Consider the following 20489-nt stretch of genomic DNA (forward strand, 5'->3'; position numbering starts at 1 on the left):
TGCAAGAGGTTCACAGCTCAAAAGGAAAAGGGAAAATCATTATAGCAGTACGGACACCTACGGAGTCCACAGAAGATCATGAACCTCGGCAGACTGATTGATCTGCAGCTACCCCCTTTGACCTGCTAGGTGTGAGAAACAGAGAATCTACATTTTGCCAAAGGAAGGAGCCAGCACAGCTGAAATATTCAGGTCACGGGTTTCCTTAGGGAAAAGACTGGCCACTGGAACAGAAATAAACTTATTATTTAATTCCCCATTCCCCAAAAGCAATGGGAAATTTGGGGTGGGGGAAAGAGTTGCAAGGTCAGATTCCCTTGGAGGTTGGTCCTTGTATAAACAAAAAGCGGAAAAGATAAATTGATAACATAGGAATCTTGCCTTCTCCTGAGACAGACTTTTGGTCTGTCTAGTTCAGCACTGTTTACTCTGCCCAGCACTAGCTGTCCAAGATTTTTGACAGGAGTCTCTCCCAGATCTACCTGGAAATACCAGGGATTGAACCAGGGACCTTCAGCACACAGGACATATGCTATACCACTAAGCTACGGCCCCTGCTCTAAACCATAGTAAGATTATAGTCCTCGTGGTTCTGAACAAAGGGCTGGCTTCAGAGGGATAATATGAACTGCCATATACTGAGTCAGATCATTGGACCTACCTAGGTCCGTCTTATGAACTATGATTGCTGGGATAGCTCAGTCCATAGAACATGAGACTCTTAACTTCAAAGCCATGGGTTCGAGCCCCACATTGGGCAAAAGATTCCTGCAATACAGGAGGTTGAACTAGATGATCCTCATGGTCCTTTCCACCTTACAATTCTGATAATTCTATCAGACGCTCTCCAGGGTTTCAGGCAAGGCTGGCTCTCCCAGCCCTACCTGGAGACAGTAGTGTGACTCATGCAACATGTTGGCGATTAATAGACACAGAACAATAATTATACATACTTTATCAACCTTCTGAGAAAAATACAAAACATTAAACAAAGCCACAAAGACTTGCGAACTACCCAGCCTAAAATGAACTTATAATGTCTGGTTTCAATAGATTTTTCAAATGCTTAACTCAGTCTTTTAGATAAGTTCATGAAGATACCAACAAAAGGTAAGTTCAGTGATATTCACAATACCGAGAGATGCTAGTAGAGTTGTAAAGGGTAAAGGGACCCCTGACCATTAGGTCCAGTCGTGGCCGACTCTGGGGTTGTGGTGCTCATCTCACTTTATTGGCCGAGGGAGCCAGCGTACAGCTTCTGGGTCATGTGGCCAGCATGACTAAGCCGCTTCTGGCGAACCAGAGCGGGACACGGAAACGCCGTTTACCTTCCCGCCGGAGCGGTACCTATTTATCTACTTGCACTTTGACGTGCTTTCGAACTACTAGGTTGGCAGGAGCAGGGACAGAGCAACGGGAGCTTACCCTGTCCAGGGGATTCGAACCGCTGACCTTCTGATCGGCAAGCCCTAGTCTCTGTGGTTTAACCCACAGAGCCACCCACTTCCCCGTAGAGTTGTAGATAGATGTTAATAAAGTTGTAGACAGTGAAGTTGTAGATGACAGGGTGCCGGCATTTTGCACCTGTTTTGCCCTGGAAGTCCAAGTAATCAAAAGGCCGCTGTTCGCCCCTGATGGGGCTCTTTAACTGTGGCATGCAGGTAGGACACTCCCAAGATAGTTTTCCGGGATTCTTCAGTGGTCTAATCTCAAAGTCTTGATAAGTATATTGATATTCAATCTTATAGAGAATACTCTTTCTTGGCTTATGCGTAAGAGACTGATTTGGAGACAGACAGAGCTATGGTCCTTCCCAACTGCTGTTGCAGAAAATGGATAAAGTTCTCCAGCAGGAACAGTCCTAGTCCCAAAGCAGAATTCTCAGAAACCCCTTAATTCCCAAAGAAGAAAAACCCAAGTAGTTTTTTTGCCCATTTTCTGCCACCTACCACAACCAGAGTCTTTTTCAAACTCTCAGTAGCAGTTTCTGGGTCTGACTTTGAAACTAAAGCCTAGTTCACACATGTATGCTTGGCACTTGATTACTGCAGTACCAAGTGACTCTCTCTGCACCTGTGATGCAACCCTTGCCATTGTTAACCCCACATGAGGTCTGAAGATACTTGCAAAACCACACACAATGAAGTTGTTTGTTGAACAAAACACATAACCTGGGTAGAAAAGTTTCTAGTTCTAGTCTGTCTAGAGAAAAACGAGGCACCCATGACTGCTCCTTTACTCCATCAGAAGCTAAATAAAGAGGACGTATCATCTTGAGGTCCAAAATAGAAGCAGGAGGGAGGACATTGTAAAACAGGGTGTAACCTGTTAGGGCTGGGAGGGTCAAATTTTGGCCTCGCTCCCCCCCCCCCCACACTCATGCAACAAGGCAGTGTTTGCCCCCAGGTTCCATATTGAAGTACTATGCTTTTGTGGCCCGCTCAGAATGAAAAGTTGGACCACCCTGTTTCAGAGGTTCAACCGTCTCTCGCTTGGAGCTATCCGTGGTCCTGTAATCCCTCAGCAACCTTGCCTCCTTCTCTATGGGCTTCCAGCACTGGACCCCAACATAACACTGGACCCAAATCAACATGAGGCCTGTTGCAAATATCCCAACACAAGATTTTCACAAAGAGAAACAAAGCCTTCACTTCTGCTCTGCAGAAAAGACTTGGACACCCATTTCAGTTCAGCACTTGGTGCCCCCCAAAACAAAATCTAGACCTTGGAGAAGTTGACACAAGCCTATACGCCACTCCCATTTTGTTGACTTTACTCAAATTATGTTCTCGGGGAACAGAATGCACACTAAAAACCAAATCTCAACACCAAGAAGTGCTCCAATTTACAATAGTACTGTATACAAGAGTCGGTCTGGAGTGTACTGCTGGAGTATGAAGGAGCCCAGGAACCCCAGGTAACAAGGTGCGAAGGACACCCACCATGCTATACAATAAAAGGCTGACTAAAAGCCCAGGCTATCCCAAGGTGTAGCCTATACATGCTGCAATACGAGGTAGCAGAACAGACTGCATTACCTGAGATTGCAGGTGGATTGACCATTTACTGAATATGCTGCAGAGACAACACCAGCACAGCTGTTTCTATTTGGCGATGGGGCCATAATTCAGTGATTTGCATGCAGAAGGTCCCCAGTTCAATCCCTGATATCTTTAGGTAGGGCTAGGGAAACCCCTTGTCTAAAACAAGGGGAAACTCGGCCCCTCCAGATTTCTGGGACTACAACTCCCATCATCCCTAGCTAACAGGACAAGTGGTCAGGGATGATGGGAGCTGTTGTCCCAAAACATCTGGAGGGCCGAGTTTGCCTATGCCTGAGCTAGATGGACTAAGTCTCTGACCATGCAAAGCAGCTTCTATCAGATACCCATCGTCCTACTATGCATTATTATTATTATTATTATTATTATTATTATTATTATTATTACAGTGGTACTTCAGGTTAAGTACTTAATTCGTTCCAGAGGTCCGTTCGTAACCTGAAACTGTTCTTAACCTGAAGACCATTTTAGCTAATGGAGGCTCCTGCTGCTGCCACACCACCGCCGCACGATTTCTGTTCTCATCCTGAAGCAAAGTTCTTAACCTGAGGTACTATTTCTGGGTTAGCGGAGTCTGTAACCTGAAGCATATGTAACCCGAGGTACCACTGTATTAATATTAGCTTTTAAATACGTCTTGTGGCAATTTACAAACTATAAAAACAGCTAGAAACACGTTTTTAAAATTGCTTTTACAAATAGTACCCCCAAAAAGTTGAGGACAGTTTAAAAACAACACATGATTGGGTCCCAGGTCAGTGCGCACAACAGTGGTGGGGCGTAGGCCCATTCCACCTCCACCCTTGCCCCCTTCAGGGGCCAAAAACAACGTGTATCAATTGGACATGCTCAAAATGGCCACTGCCATTCTTAAGAAAAAATAGGAAAAAAACCTTAAATAGGGGAGGAACTGAAAAGCAGCCCAGCATAGAATAATAATAATAATAATAATAATAATAATAATAATAATAATAATAATAAATTTTATTTATACCCCGCCCTCCCCAGCCAAAGCTGGGCTCAGGGCGGCTAACAACAGTCAAAACAATCCAACATTCTAAAAACTTTTCACCATAAAATCAATCAAAAACAAATTGATGGCAACCAGCAAGCAAGACCCTGTGCAGATTGCCAGAGGAGGGGGTCAGGCTGCGCCCTGACCAAAGGCCTGGTGGAACAGCTCTGTCTTACAGGCCCTGCGGAAAGATGTCAAGTCCCGCAGGGCCCTAGTCTCTTGTGACAGAGCGTTCCACCAGATTGGTGCCACAGCCGAGAAAGCTCTGGCTCTAGTTGAGGCCAGCCTAACCTCTCTGAGGCCTGGGACCTTCAGGATGTTTTTATTTGCAGACCGTAGGTTTCTCTGTGGGGCATACCAGGAGAGGCGGTCCCGTAGGTACGAGGGTCCTAGGCCGTATAGGGCTTTAAAGGTTAAAACCAGCACCTTAAACCTGATCCTGTACTCCACCGGGAGCCAGTGCAGCTGGTATAGTACCGGATGAATGTGATCTCGCAGCGAAGAGCCCATAAGGAGTCTCACCGCGGCATTCTGCACCCGCTGGAGTTTCTGGGTCAGACTCAAGGGCAGCCCCACGTAGAGCGAGTTACAATAATCCAGTCTGGAGGTGACCGTTGCGTGGATCACAGTGGCTAGGTCAGGGCGAGAGAGATAAGGAGCCAACTGCTTAGCTTGGCGGAGTTGAAAAAATGCCGCCTTTGTTATAGCTGTAATCTGCGCCTCCATAGAGAGGGAGGTACACCCAAACTCTTAATGGAGCTCATAAGCATGCTCATTGGGCAAAGAATGACGATTGTCCTGAATCAATGGATTCAAAAAACAAGGAGATTCCAACTAAACGCTAGGAAGAACTTCCTGATGCAAGAGCTGTAGTTCTGATCCAATGGACTACCTTGGAAGGTGGTGGACTCTCCTTCCTCAGAGGTTTTTAAACAGAGGTTGGATGGCCATCTGCCAGGGATTCTTTAGCTGTGATTCCTGCGTTGCAGGGGGTTGGACTAGATGACCGTTGGGTACCCTTTCCAAGCTTACACTTCTATATGGCTGCTGAGGTGGGGGACAGGAAACCGGGGTGGCGAATTGAGTATCCTGGAGAGGATTGTGTCCAGGTGACTGAAACTCTGAGCATGAGCACTCCTCGTTGCCGTGATTTGTTCTAGGTCTCCCTTCAGTTTTAATCCTCAGTTTTAGTGGCCCTGAGCCTCACGCTCATATGTCAACACATGCCCAAATCTGGCACTCCAGGCAGTCACCTTGCAATATATGCAGCTTCTACCCTTGCAGTCCATTCCAATCTTTTCACAACGTCCAACTACCTCATTTCCCAACAGGTGTTGACCAGGCCTAAGCTTGAGCTCTTTGAAGGAGGTTAAATAGAACACATAGGGACGCGGGTGGCGCTGTGGGTTAAAGCCTCAGTGCCTAGGGCTTGCCGATCGAAAGGTCGGTGGTTCGAATCCCCGCGGCGGGGTGCGCTCCCGCTGTTCGGTCCCAGCGCCTGCCAACCTAGCAGTTCGAAAGCACCCCTGGGTGCAAACAGATAAATAGGGACCGCTTACTAGCGGGAAGGTAAACGGCGTTTCCGTGTGCGGCTCTGGCTCGCCAGAGCAGCGATGTCACGCTGGCCACGTGACCCGGAAGTGTCTCCGGACAGCGCTGGCCCCCGGCCTCTTGAGTGAGATGGGCGCACAACCCTAGAGTCTGGCAAGACTGGCCCGTACGGGCAGGGGTACCTTTACCTTTACCTTTTAGATAGAACACATATATCAGCAGAGTGCATTGATAAATAGCCTGGTTAAGACTGTCGGCTGAAACGGTAACGAAACTTAAGGTTTATTCCAAAATTTAGAGACGATATAAAAAAGCCAAAAGAAGGAAGGAGGGAAGTCAGCTCAAGGAGCAAGTACAAATGTAAAATGTAATGCAATATGTGTATGTTCAGTACGTAATTAAAAAACCAATAAAGATTAGCTTGGAAAAAAATAAAAAGAAACTTAAGGTTTATTCCTCATAGCAAACAAAGCCATCTTGAGTACAGGCTTACACCTGGCCATCACGGAGTAATGAGGTTAACGAAAAAAGGCAGGTCCAACACTAACACCAAAGAAGAAGCAGGAAGGAAGTAAAGCCTGAGAGAGAAAACAATCTACAGGAAGTTAATCAAGAAGGAATCGGCGAGGGAAGAAGAGGTTGCTTTTCCATCTACTGCCCCCCACTGGTTCGGGAAACAACCGACAAAATGGAAAAGGTGGCTGGTATACAAAACATGACCCACGAATAAATGTCTTTCGTATTTACCGTATTTTTTGCTCTATAGGACACACCAGACCATAGGACGCACCTTGTTTTAGAGGGGGAGAACAAGGGAAAAAAATTCTCCCCCTCTCTGCTCAGCGTCCCTTCAGCGAGGCGGCAGGAGAAACGGAGCCCCTTCCATTTCTCCTCCCGTTTGGCTGAAGGGGCGCTGCGCAGCTCTCCCTCTCTGCTGAAGCCAAGAGAGTCTTGCTCTCCTGGCTTCAGCGAAAGGAACCTGAAGCCTGCGAAGCGCAGAGGGAACTTGCGCTGCGCTCCGAAGGCTTCAGGCGGCTATCCCTGAAGCCTGGAGAGCGAGAGGGGTCAGTGCACACCGACCCTTCTCGCTCTCCAGGCTTCAGCGAAAGCAACATGAAGCCTCCGGAACGCAGAGGGAGCGCTCCTTCTGCGCTTCAGAGGCTTCACGTTGCTATCGCTGAAGCCAAGGAGCCTGCATTCACTCCATAGGATGCACACGCATTTTTCCTTAATTTTTGGAGGGGAAAAAATTGTGTCCTATAAAGCGAAAAATACAGTAAATGGACGTTGGTGATGGAGACAGGGGTGGGGATGATGCACAACGCAGAGGGCACAAGCAATAAGAGCAGGCAGTTTACCTGCAGGACCAGCTGCTGCCAGGCGGTTGCCAGGGGCTGAGCACTGCCAATGTTGCACATGGTCACTCGGTCGGAGGGCTGATTGGCGCGTTCGAGTTGCAAGGAGACATTGCGCCGCTCCTCTTCGAGGGCCCGGGTGAGGCGCTCAAAACGAGCCTCTTGCTCCTTAACGGATGCCAGAATGCTGGCAGCAGACCTGATATCATAGTCTTCCATGACTGGGCTCAGACTGTCTTGCCTGTTCACTGGTATGGGCCAATGACAAAGGTCAGGGAAAGGGTGGGGGGAAAGGAGACACAGGTCAGAGGTCAGGAATGGAAAGGAAAAGGAAAACGGCACAGGTTAATTAGTCCGCGACATCATGTTTATGCTCAAAAGCAAAAGGGCTGGAGCCAGCTAAGTTCTAATCAGAGCAGACACGTTGAAATTCATGGGCTTAGCTTAGGACACATTCAATGGAAGTGTTGAAAGCACTGCGATACAACTTTAAACTGCCATGGCATATCCCAAAGAATTCTGGGAGCTGTAGTTTCTTAAGGGTGTTGAGAGCTGCTAGGAGACCCCTATTAACTTCATGGAGCTGTGGTTCCCAGATTTCCCTGACAAACTACAGTTCCCAGTTGCATATGTGGTGGACTTGTAAAAGGGTAAAAGAGTACAGTGGTGCCTCGCAAGACGAAATTAATTCGTTCTGCGAGTTTTTTCGTCTTGTGAATTTTTCGTCTTGCGAAGCACGGGTTCCCATAGGAAATGCATTGACGGTTTCCCATAGGAATGCATTGACAGTTTTAAGATAAAGGCGCAAGACGTTTTCGTCTTGCGAAGCAAGCCCATAGGGAAATTCATTTTGCAAAGCAACTCAAAAAAATCTTTCGTCTTGCGAGTTTTTCGTCTTGCGAGGCATTCGTCTTGCGAGGTACCACTGTATTGGGAAATGTTTAAAAGTACTTTCCCCAAAAATCGGAGTCCTTTCTGTTGGCGATAATTCAGACTGAAATTCCCAGGTGTCAGGAAAGATTCTTTATGTATGCCACTGCTGCAGCCCATGTTTTGTTAACCCCAAAATGGAAAACGAGCGAGGTCCCAACCAAAGAAGAGTGGCAACTTAAGTTGATGGAATCTGTGCAGCTTGCAGACTTAAGAGAACAAGAACAACATACATTTAGAGAAGATTGGAAAACGTTTATTGAATATGTGGGAAATAATTGTGTACAGCTGAAAACACTGGCAGCATTAAGATAAATTCAAAAGTGTAAAAAGGTTATGATGGGTGTAAGAATGGAATACTGAATGGTATAGTTTCTGTAAAATATGCAGGGATTTATGATATGTAAAATGAACCATGGGGCCAGACCGTTACCTAGTGTTTAAAGTAGCATCATAATGCTTTAAACATATGATGTGAACATGGTCCTTAGTCATGTCCAATGATTTCAATGTGTCTTTTCTGATTAGGACTGGATACAAACCCAAGGTGGTGGTTGTTTTGTTCATGCCGTTTAGAAAAGGTATGATTTCCAAACACTCATTTAATGGCATTGCACCAAATCTTTCTTTTTTTTTAAAAAAAAAAAAGACTATGTACACCTTGAACAGAATTTAGATTTATCTCAACAGGCACTGTTCCACCCACCCCACCCCAAGCTTTCTGTCTGACAAGCGATTCTCATACTTTTCATGAAAGTAATTTCACTATGCAAACAATAATGTACTTTTAAGAATACATTAGCTTCCCATTTTCTTCTCTTTCCCCCTCCCCCCCACCCACCTCCCGGCCGACCAATTATTTCTATAACTTTCATTCACATCTGATGACTTTGCTTTTAATAGATGGACCAGAATTAACTCTTTTAAGCTGCAAAAGCACCACACCAGAGGATTGCTAGCGGCAAGATAAAGCTTCAAGGTTGACTGAGACTTGCAGTGACTTCGCAAAACAGCTGGGAGAGGAGTTCCCAAGGCTGAGCTGCTCTAACATATGTTTTCGTATATGTTTACAAAGGGGGTTCTTTCACCGGCAGCTTCTCTGTGCAAAAAGAACCCAAAAGCATCATGTCCACTTACAGATCAATGCATGTTATATTTGCACAAGCACGTATGGCTTGGGCATTGCACCAAACTGGGAGTGGATCTTCTTTCCATATGTCTTGAGATCTGGTATGAGGGTTGGCCAACCCTACAAGGGCCACGGAAGTGGGTGTGGTCAAAGTGACCAATGAGCATTGCCTTGTGTGCACAGGACACAGGCAGGAAAGGCCAGCACACCTGTAAGGCATGGTGAGGAGGTTGCCTCAGGTCAGTAGGCTCTGGAGAGCTAGGAGGGGCAGTGCGGCTGCAGTCCCTGCCCACTCAGATGCCAGCCAGTTGTCCCTCACCAGCCCACTGTCAGGGTCACCTCTCCCAACTGATGGAGGTTTGCAGAGGAGGAAGAGGAGGCAAGGGTTGCTATGGGGGGTGGGCAGCCTTTTTCCAGTCCTCCCCTACCTCAGTTTGCCTGGAGTGGCAAAACGTCCCAAGCCAGCCGTGGGCAGGCAAATGAACATGCAAAGAGGCACTAACACAGGCAGGCAGGTGTACCTACCGACAGGCAGATTTGCCCTTTATATACAGTGCCCAGAGGGGGACGGCGGAGAATAGATTATCTCCAGTTTTCTATTGGTTCTCCCAGGAAGTGACAGCTGAACTCTTAGCCAATACAAATGACACATTTGGTAGGCAAATTTTCTCTGGCAGCTAAGAAGCTGGCCGAATGTGGGCAGGCTCTCCTAAGGTGTGGCTTCAAGGTGTGGCGTTTTGTTTTGTTGCATGGCAGACTGATTTATTTATTTATTTATTTATTTCGAAGCAACAAATCTACAAATGTATTTGAAAATATTCGCATGCTACAGCATTTACACTGGGAACCACTAGCTCACTAGCCCTTATTGAGAGGGTAACAGCACACTGTACACTGCAAAATGTGACAGTTGTTGTAAATAAGACAATTGACATACTGCAGAGAGGCTAAGCATGCTTACATGCACACAAACCCTGACATCAAAAGGCAATAGTGAAAGAGGAAGATATGGCCATTCCAGTTATCAAGACTATTTTTGGGTGGGGTGTGGGAGTTGAAATCCTGCACAAATGAGAGGTATACAATTCACCTTCTGAAGAATCTCAGCTTCTGCTTAAAAAAAAAGTTTCTAGCCATTATGAACACACACATACAATGCTTAAATGGTTGCATTCAATGCCTGCTGAAAATTTCAGAAGCAAAGGAAGTGCTGAATAGATTTTCAGCTGCCAGAGGGATGGCCTTCAGAGCCAATCCTCAACTCCTTTCCACATCCCAGCAGCATAAAATCTCAAAATTGATGTGTGCCTGAATATTTCATGGAGGTCACAAAGCCCAGCTTTTCTGGTTGCAGAATTTTTACTCTAACGGTCTCTTATGATTAGAAGGAGGTGAATTCCGGTGGTGACCCTCTTGTTGGTTCCCTTAAAGCAGAGAGAAATCTGGGGAGCAGGATGACAAGGTAAGCTTGCTGGAGACAGGCACGATCTTGGCTCACTTTTTCACATCTCATTAGCAGATCGTCTGCATGCACAAGCTAATCAGCAAGGATTGTCACAAGCTGGAAGAGGCAATTCATGCAGCAGCCTGCTTTGAAACATGGTTAAGCAGAGGACACTGTGGCCATCGCCTCCCGCAAAGGAAGTGTAGGGGCTGCTGAGTATATCAAATGATTTGGAAGAAAGCAAGGAGCCACACAAAGGAATATATTTCTGATCCCTCTTCAAAGGAATGTCAGCGGAACCACAGAAAAGATTGGTGCATAATCCTCACCTGCGCAGAGGCACAGGGTGAAAATTAACTTTGCGTTGACCTGGCAAGGGCGCTTGGTTGCTGCAAAGTGAAATGGCTCCTGCAAAATGGTACTATTTCTGTGCAGAGATGGCCGGGCACTTTAACTGAGAGTCTTTTCTCTGAAGTTGCAAAAAAAAGGGGGGGGGGGAGAATGGGATCCTGTAGCTTTGGCAGAAGTTGATGGTATACATGGAAGAAACACGGGAGCTTCACACACACATAGAAGCATATGGAGCTCCACTGAAGAGAGCGGAGCTTCACTCAGAATATGGACAGCAAAGTCAGACAGAGCAAAGTTGTCACTCAGAGTACAGGAAAAGGCAACATGAGCATAGAATCATAGAATCATAGAGTTGGAAGAGACCACAAGGGTCATCGAGTCCAACCCCCTGCCAAGCAGGAAACACCATCAGAGCACTCCTGACATATGGCTGTCAAGCCTCTGCTTAAAGACCTCCAAAGAAGGAGACTCCACCACACTCCTTGGCAGCAAATTCCACTGTCGAACAGCTCTTACTGTCAGGAAGTTCTTCCTAATGTTTAGGTGGAATCTTCTTTCTTGTAGTTTGGATCCATTGCTCCGTGTCCGCTTCTCTGGAGCAGCAGAAAACAACCTTTCTCCCTCCTCTATGTGACATCCTTTTATATATTTGAACATGGCTATCATATCACCCCTTAACCTCCTCTTCTCCAGGCTAAACATGCCCAGCTCCCTTAGCCGTTCCTCATAAGGCATCGTTTCCAGGCCTTTGACCATTTTGGTTGCCCTCCTCTGGACACGTTCCAGTTTGTCAGTGTCCTTCTTGAACTGTGGTGCCCAGAACTGGACACAGTACTCCAGGTGAGGTCTGACCAGAGCAGAATACAGTGGCACTATAACTTCCCTTGATCTAGATGCTATACTCCTATTGATGCAGCCCAGAATTGCATTGGCTTTTTTAGCTGCCGCATCACACTGTCGGCTCATGTCAAGTTTGTGGTCAACCAAGACTCCTAGATCCTTTTCACATGTACTGCTCTCAAGCCAGGTGTCACCCATCTTGTATTTGTGCCTCTCATTTTTTTTTTTTGCCCAAGTGCAATACTTTACATTTCTCCCTGTTAAAATTCATCTTGTTTGTTTTGGCCCAGTTCTCTAATCTGTCAAGGTCATTTTGAAGTGTGATCCTGTCCTCTGGGGTGTTAGCCACCCCTCCCAGTTTGGTGTCATCTGCAAATTTGATCAGGATGCCCTTGAGTCCATCGTCCAAGTCGTTGATAAAGATGTTGAATAAGACCGGGCCCAAGACAGAACCCTGTGGCACCCCACTAGTCACTCTTCTCCAGGATGAAGGGGAACCATTGATGAGCACCCTTTGGGTCCGGTCAGTCAGCCAGTTACAAATCCACTGAGTGGTAGCATAGTCAAGACCGCATTTTACCAGCTTCTTTACAAGAATATCATGGGGCACCTTGTCAAATGCCTTGCTGAAATCAAGGTAGACTACATCCACTGCGTTCCCTTCATCTACCAGGCTTGTAATTCTGTCAAAATTTGACTTCTGGGATGATCTGGGGTTCCTAGTGTGGTTGGACCACTTCTCTGGCCTGCATGCTCTGGGCATGCCTGACAGCCTCAGGTCCTGGGCGTCTCAAAAGCTATCGACAAAAAATTCTGGAGCTTCCTTTACGTTGTCAGCACTCTTCTGCTTTAAAATCCATCAAGTCTCTAGTGCATGTGGTTGCATGAAGAAGAGGAAACACTAGTGAGACATCTTCTAGATTTCCCTCCTGTTTTTACACCTGCATGTTGTGTCCCATTGCTCATCTTACAATCCCCAGCCAGAAATGTTATAATTGCATTTGTGGATTAAAGGGAGCCCAGTCAAAACGGGGGGGGGGGGGATCCTTTTTCAATTGTTATTGCTTCCATGCATTTTTTTGTGATGAAGGTTAAAAGAACATTACAGTTGCAGGTTTAGGGCCATGGACTTTCTGCATCAAATTACTGATTTGCACATATTTTTACAATAAAAGGTGGGGATGTTATCTGCATTGGGATCTTGGTGGGGTGGAGGAGAATGTCAACATTCCCGCTGCGATTCAATTTCCCTCCTGAAGCTAAGCAGAGGTCAATGGGCCTAACATCCAGAAGGTCATAGGTCCAATCCCCAACATCTCTAGGTAGGGCTGGGAAAGACTCCCTTCCTGTAACCCAGCCAATGCCAGGGATTGAACCCGGGACCTTCTACATGCAAAGCAGGTGTTCCAAGCTCCAAGAGGGAACCATCTAGAGGGAACCAGGATGGAGAAGGCTGATCTAAGCCCAGCAATGCCTGCTCTGACTGGCAGCAAATCTCCTAGCAAAGGATGTGCTCCACCAGTGAGCTACAGCTTTGCTGGTCCACAGACTAGAATTAGGATGCAGAGACCCCTGGCAGAAGCCCATTCGTGCTGCATCTATCACCAGTGTTACACCTCTGCTCAAAATGCTGCCAGTGTTATCTAGGGGCTCCATTCACTTCCTACCACCTGTCCTCATAGAGTCCCGGTGCTGACTTGAACAGCCACAACAACCTCTCTTCTATTTCTAGGCTGGCATCGGAATCAGAGGATGCTTACCTGTCCAAGCCTTTGACCTGCAGGTCCTTTTGTCCTCCATCACAAAAGGGAGAAAGGAGAAGACCTTTCGGGCTCTAATGCTGGCCGACTAAGTAGCAACCCCAGCTGCTTTTGCAGTATGCAGAAAGAAAAGGTCTTTAGGGAGGAATGACACCCCTCCCCTTCCAGAAATCTCTCTTCTGTCTACAGGAGACAGAGCAGGGAAACCTCTCTCCTTCCACTCCCCATCAACATAAGCTTATGTGGCTCCCCTCCCTCTTTTCCAGCATCTTACAATAGGGCCCTTGATGCTGCTTTATAGATTCTACACTGCTGGGTGCTTTTTTGAAGCCTGCATAGCTCTGTAGCCGTGAGGCATGGAGAGACTTGGGTTATGGCTGGCTATCCAGGAGGAATCCCGGATATTTCTGCTCCATTGCCCATTTAAAAGACTGAAGCTGTACAGGGTCTCTCTCTGTCTCTGTCTGTCTCTCTCTCTCTGCCACCAACCCCCACCCCAGGCTTCTTCCAGGGCCAATGGGAAGCTAAACCCACAGGCTCCACTATCTTTGCACATCCGAGCGTATTAAACGCACTATGGCAGCTCCCAATTGTAAGCAGGGGCTAAGAACAGAGACGGGTGTTGGCGGGGAATAGCCACCTCCCCACTCAGGACCCCTTAAGTGCTCATGAAGAATTCAGGAACCGCCGAGGCCTGTTTCAGATGCCACTTACGGTTCCTTGCAAATTAAGGCACCCATTAAAGGAACTCCAAGAATTCTCGTTTTCAAGGAGCACCGCAAGGCCTTTTGTTTCGTTGCTGTGTCTTTTGTGCTGTCCAATGCCCGAGTCTTAAGCGGAGATTGAAAAAGCAGAGATTAAAGCTAGGGTGTCTAGACAATAGCGTGATGGGCAATACAAAAAAGGGGGTCATAGGATCCTATTCTGGAACGGGGGTCTTTCCCTTGGATTGCTCATCATTCAATCCTAGCCAAGGTGAGCTTGGAGGAGGGAGGCCTTATGTTTTTGGCTGACGGGGGAGCTTATCTCTCCATGTTCTGCAGCACAGAAAGATCCTTCCACTTGATATTTGATTGATTGATTGATTGATTGCATTTATATCCCACCTTTTTCCTCCCAGGAGCTCAAGGTGGCATGCATGCTTCTCCCCCTACTCAATTAAACCCCACAACAACTCTGTAAGGTAGGCTGGGTTGAGAAGCAGTGACTGGTCCAAGGTCAGCTCGTGAGCTCCATGGTTGAGTGGGTATTTGAACCCTCGTCCCCTAAGTTGTAGTCCAACACTCTAAACCTACACCCCACTTGTTTCCAGTGTGATCACATGTGTGAACATGCTCCATGTGATCAAAGAGGGGGAAACAGGTGGGTGACCTGGGACTAGGCTGAAGCTGGGGAACAGAGATCTGGATGAAGGAATCCCTTCTGCCTTCTTCCCTCCTGGGGAAAGGAAAAAGAGGGTGTCAGCCCATTACTGGCGGTGGAGGAAGCAGAGTCAGAAGTGGAGGGTGCAGCCTGGTAGCCAAGAACCGGCAGCACTCCCATCTCTGGGAACAGATGCAGTGAATGTCTGCATGCTCAGCAGTCTTGCAAGGCACAAGAGTCTTGCGAGTGGAGACTTCCGGTCTGCTGCAGAGGTTACGGCGGCGGGCTTTGGGTCGTCGGAGTAAAAGACGACACAAGTCCTGGAATTTAAGGGTTGAGGGTGCCTCCGGGGCTTGGTGCACCCCCGAAAAAACCCCCATGGAAGAGTGGGGACCCTAAGGCTCCAGCAGAGCGAGAATAACTCACCCCCCATCATCCATCATGCGCACGGGGAGGAAGGGGAAGAGGCTTGAGTCTGCTCTCGGCTTCACCGTACCCTATTGCTGAAGCCCTGTCTTTAACAGCCTGCCAGGTGGGCATGCCACCCCAACTGGGACAACTCCATTGCTTCTGTGCAGTTCTGATCTTCTTGCCCTGATCTTGGATTACTTAGACTTGGACTGTTGCTTCGCCTCGCCTTTCCTGTCGCTTGGCTTGAGTGCATCACCTGTCGTTGTGCATGTATGTCTTCTCTGTCTCATTAAAGATCTCTTCCTTATTACTCTTAAGTGAGAGCATCTGTTGTCCTGGGCTGGACAGTTGTGAGAGAAAACGAAAGTGTGTGTTGGAGAGAAATTGTTGGGGTTGAGGACGAACTGCGCTTCTTATTCCTTCCTTACAGCCTCAGTTAACTGAATCTCCAAATTTTTATCCAGCTATAGTGCCAATTCATGAAGTTAAAACGAGCTGCCATTTGCAAATTTGCCATTGTTTGCAGTAAAAATGGAACTGGATTGAAAAACACCACCCATAAACAAAACTGGTGATAGGTGAACACTTGCCGCAGAAAGTCAAAAGATTATGCACAAGCCAGATCTTGCATAATTTTTATTCCCTACCCATCACTACAGGATGCAACCTTCCTGAGAGTCTCTGGGAGAGGAGCATGTTAGTGAAGCATTTTTGTTCAGTCAGCAACGAGGACCAGAGACTTAATTTGAATAGCAAATTAACAATTATTCCATGCTGTGCACAAGTGCAAGAAAATAGACCAGGCAGTGGTATCCAACTAAGTTCTACTTAGAGTATACCCACTGAAATTAAAGGGCCTGAGTTAGTCATAGAATTGTTGAGTTGGAAGACAGCCCGAGAGTCAACTAGTCCAACTCCCTGCAATACAGAAATCATAGCTAAAGATTCCCTGAAAAATGATCATTGAAGCTCAGCTTAAAAACTTCCAATCAAGTAATGTCCTCTACCTTCCCAGGTAGCCCATCCCACTGTTGAAGGTTCTTGCCATTAGAACGTTGTTCCTAACATTTATTCAGAATCGCCTTTCTTGTAATTTGAATCCATTGGTTAGGGTCCTGCCCTGTGAAACAGCTGAAAACAAGCTTGCTCCACCCACCATGTGACATCCCTTCAGATATTTGAAGGTGATTCTCATATCACTTCTCAGTCCTCCCTTCTCCAGGCTAAACATACCCAATTCTTTCAACTGTTACTCATAAGGCTTGGTTTCCAGGCCCTTTCTCATCTTGGCTGCCCTCCTCTGTACAATTTCCAGCTTGTCAATACCCTTCTTAAATTGTTGATTAACTTCAATGGGTCTACACTCAGAAGGTCTAGCATTGAGTATAACCCCTAGAATATTTTTGCAGGGTGTAGAGCTGTGCACTTGAAGAGGAAGGAGCAAAGATAGCATCCTCTTTCCAATGAAATTGATAGCTCATGGAGCAGGTTAGATGTGATGGCACAGTAATCAAACAGCATTCAAGGGCATGTGATTTCTCATGCAGATTTGGAAGACATGCACTGAAAACCAGGCAATACACACCCAATAAGATTAGGAACGTCTCTGTGTCAATGAAGCTGGGGCATCGCACTTTAAAAGTTAGAGGAAAGTAAACCCATAGAAGGCCTCAAGCCGAATCAACTGCAAGAGAAGAGAGGAGGAGAGAAGAAAAGTTAGTTCTAGATGGGTTAGTAACTGGAGTAGTCTTTGACAGACACAGCGATGGAGAGAAATTAAATCCAATTGTATTTAAAAGGTGGACCTACCTGATTTGCACTTTCCAAAATTCGTGAACCATCACAAAACTATCCTTCAAAATTCACAGATCCAAAATTTTGCAATGCAGTTCTCCAGCCACATAGCATGATACCAAAATGTACACATTAAAATGCATGTTTTAAGAAAATTAAGATCCAAAAAGTATTAGGGAAAGCTGCTTTGCAAAAGTGTGTATTTTAGGCACAACTACAAAGATGTGTGTATTAGGAGAAATTCACACTAAAATGCTTGTGAATTTTTATAAAGACTTTAAAAAAATAATCACGAACTGATAAGAAAATGTGGGAAACTGAACTTAAAGAGTGGAAAAATGAGAAACCAAGAGAAAGTAAGATTATCAGATTCGTCCATCCCTAGCTACACCTAAGTTCTTTTCTTACAACTATGTGGACTAGAGACATACTTCCAGTCAGTAACTACCTAATTCTGCTATAAAACTCAGCCAGGTGCTCCTGGGCTTTGCTGAAACAACTTGAATGCTCAGTCTCAACTGCTGGACCACTGTCCATGGTCCTGAAACCACACCATTATGTTCCTCCAAGGTACTGATGGTGACTTGCTGTCCTGCCTAGAGAACCAGGATCTTCTGCCCTCCCCTTGGGTGAATTCTCTGATAGTGGGCATCCCTGTGGATCATGACATGGGGAACCTTTCTCAGCTGACAATTAGGATGCACATGTTGCTGCTGCTATACAGGACTGAGAGTCAGTTTGTTCCTTGCTGATGCAACATCACAGCTCTGAGTCTGGCAGCCCACCATACACCCTGCCTGAGATCTGCTTTGCCTCGTTTCACCCGAGCAGGATGCTTCCTCCACGCAACTACCCAAGCTCTGGTTGGCCAACTTCCAATCTGGCTCGTTGTCCACCATCCCATGCCAACGAAAAGCAACCCACAAAGAAGGTGATTTCAATGTAAGCGCAAGAGAGGCAGGCACAGCGTGCTGGTGTCAGAGGAAACAAAAATAGGGCTGGTTAGGAGGTTTTGTTCAGCACAAAGAAAAAGAAAAGCAACCTGTGAAACAAAGAGCTCAGCCAAGGAGGAAATGAGAGCAAAAGGAAATGCCATCCAGAAAAAGAAATGCTCCCTAACTAGACATTCCTTTCAGAAGGAATTCTGGAATTATTTAAAGCTTCAACTGTATGGGTAGGTCAATGAAAGTTGTGCCTCAGCAGGGGGAGAAAAAAAGGACAGGGAAGAATAACACTTCAACATGAGATTACAACTGCTGATTTTAGAAATTAGGCAGCCTCGACCGAGCCCTCGGTGATTCCATGAGCTGGAATTTAATATTCACAATGCTAAGAAAACTGGGAGTCCCACAGTGTTTTTAAATTAACAATTAGCTTAATAAAACTCACGTTCCAAGAACAAAATAGCAGAGTGATAATTCACAAAAAGTCACGTATGCCAAACAAACCGGCAATATGGAGATGTGCAAAGCACGCCTCTCTTATGCAGAACAGAAGGGGAGACCCACTGATTCAGGCCAATGGTCCCTCTCGACCAACAACCCATTCTCACAATGGCCAACCAGATGCTTGTGGCAAACCCACAAGCGGGATTCGAGCACTAGAGGACTCTCCCCTCCTGTAGTTTCCAGCAACTAGTATTCAGAAGCATTGCTGCTTTCAACTGTGAAGTCAGAGCATAGCCATTGTGACTAGTAGCCATTCTCCTCCATGAATTTGGCTGATTCTCTTTTAAAGCCATCTAGGTTTTAAAGCCAATAAAGCAAGATGAGCGCCGCAACTCCAGAGTCAGTCACGACTGGACCTAATAGTCAGGGGTCCCTTTACCTTTACCTTTTAGGTTGAGGGACGCGGGTGGCGCTGTGGGTTAAACCACAGAGCCTAGGACTTGCTGATCAGAAGGTCGGGGGTTCGAATCTCCGCAACGGGGTGAGCTCCCGTTGCTCGGTCCCAGCTCCTGCCAACCTAGCAGTTCGAAAGCACGTCAGAGTGCAAGTAGATAAATAGGTACCACTCCAGCGGGAAAGTAAACGGTGTTTCCGTGTGCTGCTCTGGTTCGCCAGAAGCGGCTTAGTCATGCTGGCCACATGATCCGGAAGCTGTACGCCGGCTCCCTCGGCCAATAAAGCAAGATGAGCACCGCAACCCCAGAGTCGTTCGCAACTGGACTTAACTGTCAGGGGTCTACCTTTACCTTTTTAGGTTGGTGGGCATCACTGCCTGCAAGTGGGAGCGAGTTTCATCATTCAACTATAAGCTGCTTTCTTTCATCCCTCCTGAATCTTCCAACATATCCACCAAGTCACCCCCATTTCCACTCGGCATTCTTCAGACATTCTCCAGAAAAGATGCAGGTGGTTTGGTGTCATAACATTCAGCCCCAGACAGTATATAGCACCCCAAGTCTCTTCATCCCAACTCCACCCAGACCCTACAAGGGAGCAGAACGTCCCCCGCCTTAGCTCCTTTCCTCTTCACACTGTTTCCCCTCCTGCCTCCCCAGGTACAGTTAATCTGGTGCCTGGCAAGGGTCAAAGACCTCTTGTCTTGTGGCTTTCAGCTGAGTGTAAGCAATCTGACTATGAGATGGAAAGAACCTTGACAGAGTGTCAATCTAGGGAGCCCGAGATGGAGGAAAGGAAGACCCAAGGGGCTTTAGCATAGTGATGGTGGTGTCCCAGCTTGGAACACCCCCTTTCTGGAGGTGTGGATGGTTCCATTGTTGTTGGGAATTCTCCAATTGAAGGAAATTTCTTTGGCCACAATACTGATAGCACCATGATCCTACTTTGAATAAGGACGCGGGTGGTGCTGTGGTCTAAACCACTGAGCCTCTTGTGCTTGCTGATCAGAAGGTTGGCGGTTCAAATCCCCACAACGGGGTGAGCTCCCGTTTCTCTTTCCTAGCTCCTGCCAACCTGCAGTTTGAAAGCACACCAGTGCAAGTAGATCAATAGGTACAGCTGCGACAGGAAGGTAAACAGCATTTCTGTGTGCTCTGGTTTCCATCACGGTGTCCCATTGTGCCAGAAGCGGTTTAGTCATGCTGGCCACATGACCCGGAAAGCTGTCTGTGGACAAACACTGGTTCCCTCGGCCTGAAAGCAAGATGAGCACCACAACCTCATAGTTGCCTTTGATTGGATTTAACTGTCCAGGAGTCCTTTACCTTACCTTACCTACTTTGAATAGTCACAGCATCCACCAAAGAAACCTAGGATCTGCAGTTTGTTAAGGGCGCTGAGAATTGTTAGGAGACCACCACCAGTCTCACAGAGCTACAATTCCCAGAGCGGTTGAACAATCAATTGCTCTACACAGGGAACTCCATGTCGCCGTCATCCTATGTATTTTGTGCACAGTAGTGCTGGAAGCTTGCTGTATCGCTCTCATTTTCAGCACTGATTGTGCTTCATCTAGTGATTCCTTGCACAATGGCTACCAAGAACAGTGGTGAAACTGACACCCTCTTTCCTAAGAGAAGC

At 46.8% G+C, this 20489-nt stretch overlaps 1 protein-coding gene across 22 annotated transcripts in view; it reads right to left on the reverse strand.

Annotated features, from left to right (window-relative positions):
* Positions 1-20489, reverse strand: part of ARVCF (ARVCF delta catenin family member) — a 595583-nt gene that overhangs the window by 317263 nt on the left and 257831 nt on the right. For 14 of the 22 annotated variants that reach the window (XM_083418185.1, XM_083418195.1, XM_083418187.1 and 11 more), the window contains exons 4-5: positions 16796-16894; positions 6987-7231 (exon numbers count right to left, since the gene is read on the reverse strand). The exons of 4 other annotated variants lie outside the window; for them this stretch is intronic. In XM_083418185.1, coding sequence (XP_083274311.1) covers positions 6987-7202 — 216 coding nt within the window. In that variant the 5' untranslated portion in view covers positions 7203-7231; positions 16796-16894. The remainder of the gene's footprint in view (positions 1-6986; positions 7232-16795; positions 16895-20489) is intronic. 4 more of the 22 variants (XM_083418189.1, XM_083418192.1, XM_083418224.1 and 1 more) reach the window with 2 other exon arrangements.

The sequence above is a fragment of the Podarcis tiliguerta genome (assembly GCF_965153285.1).
Source record: "Podarcis tiliguerta genome assembly, chromosome: 16".
NCBI classification, from domain to species: Eukaryota; Metazoa; Chordata; class Lepidosauria; order Squamata; family Lacertidae; genus Podarcis; species Podarcis tiliguerta.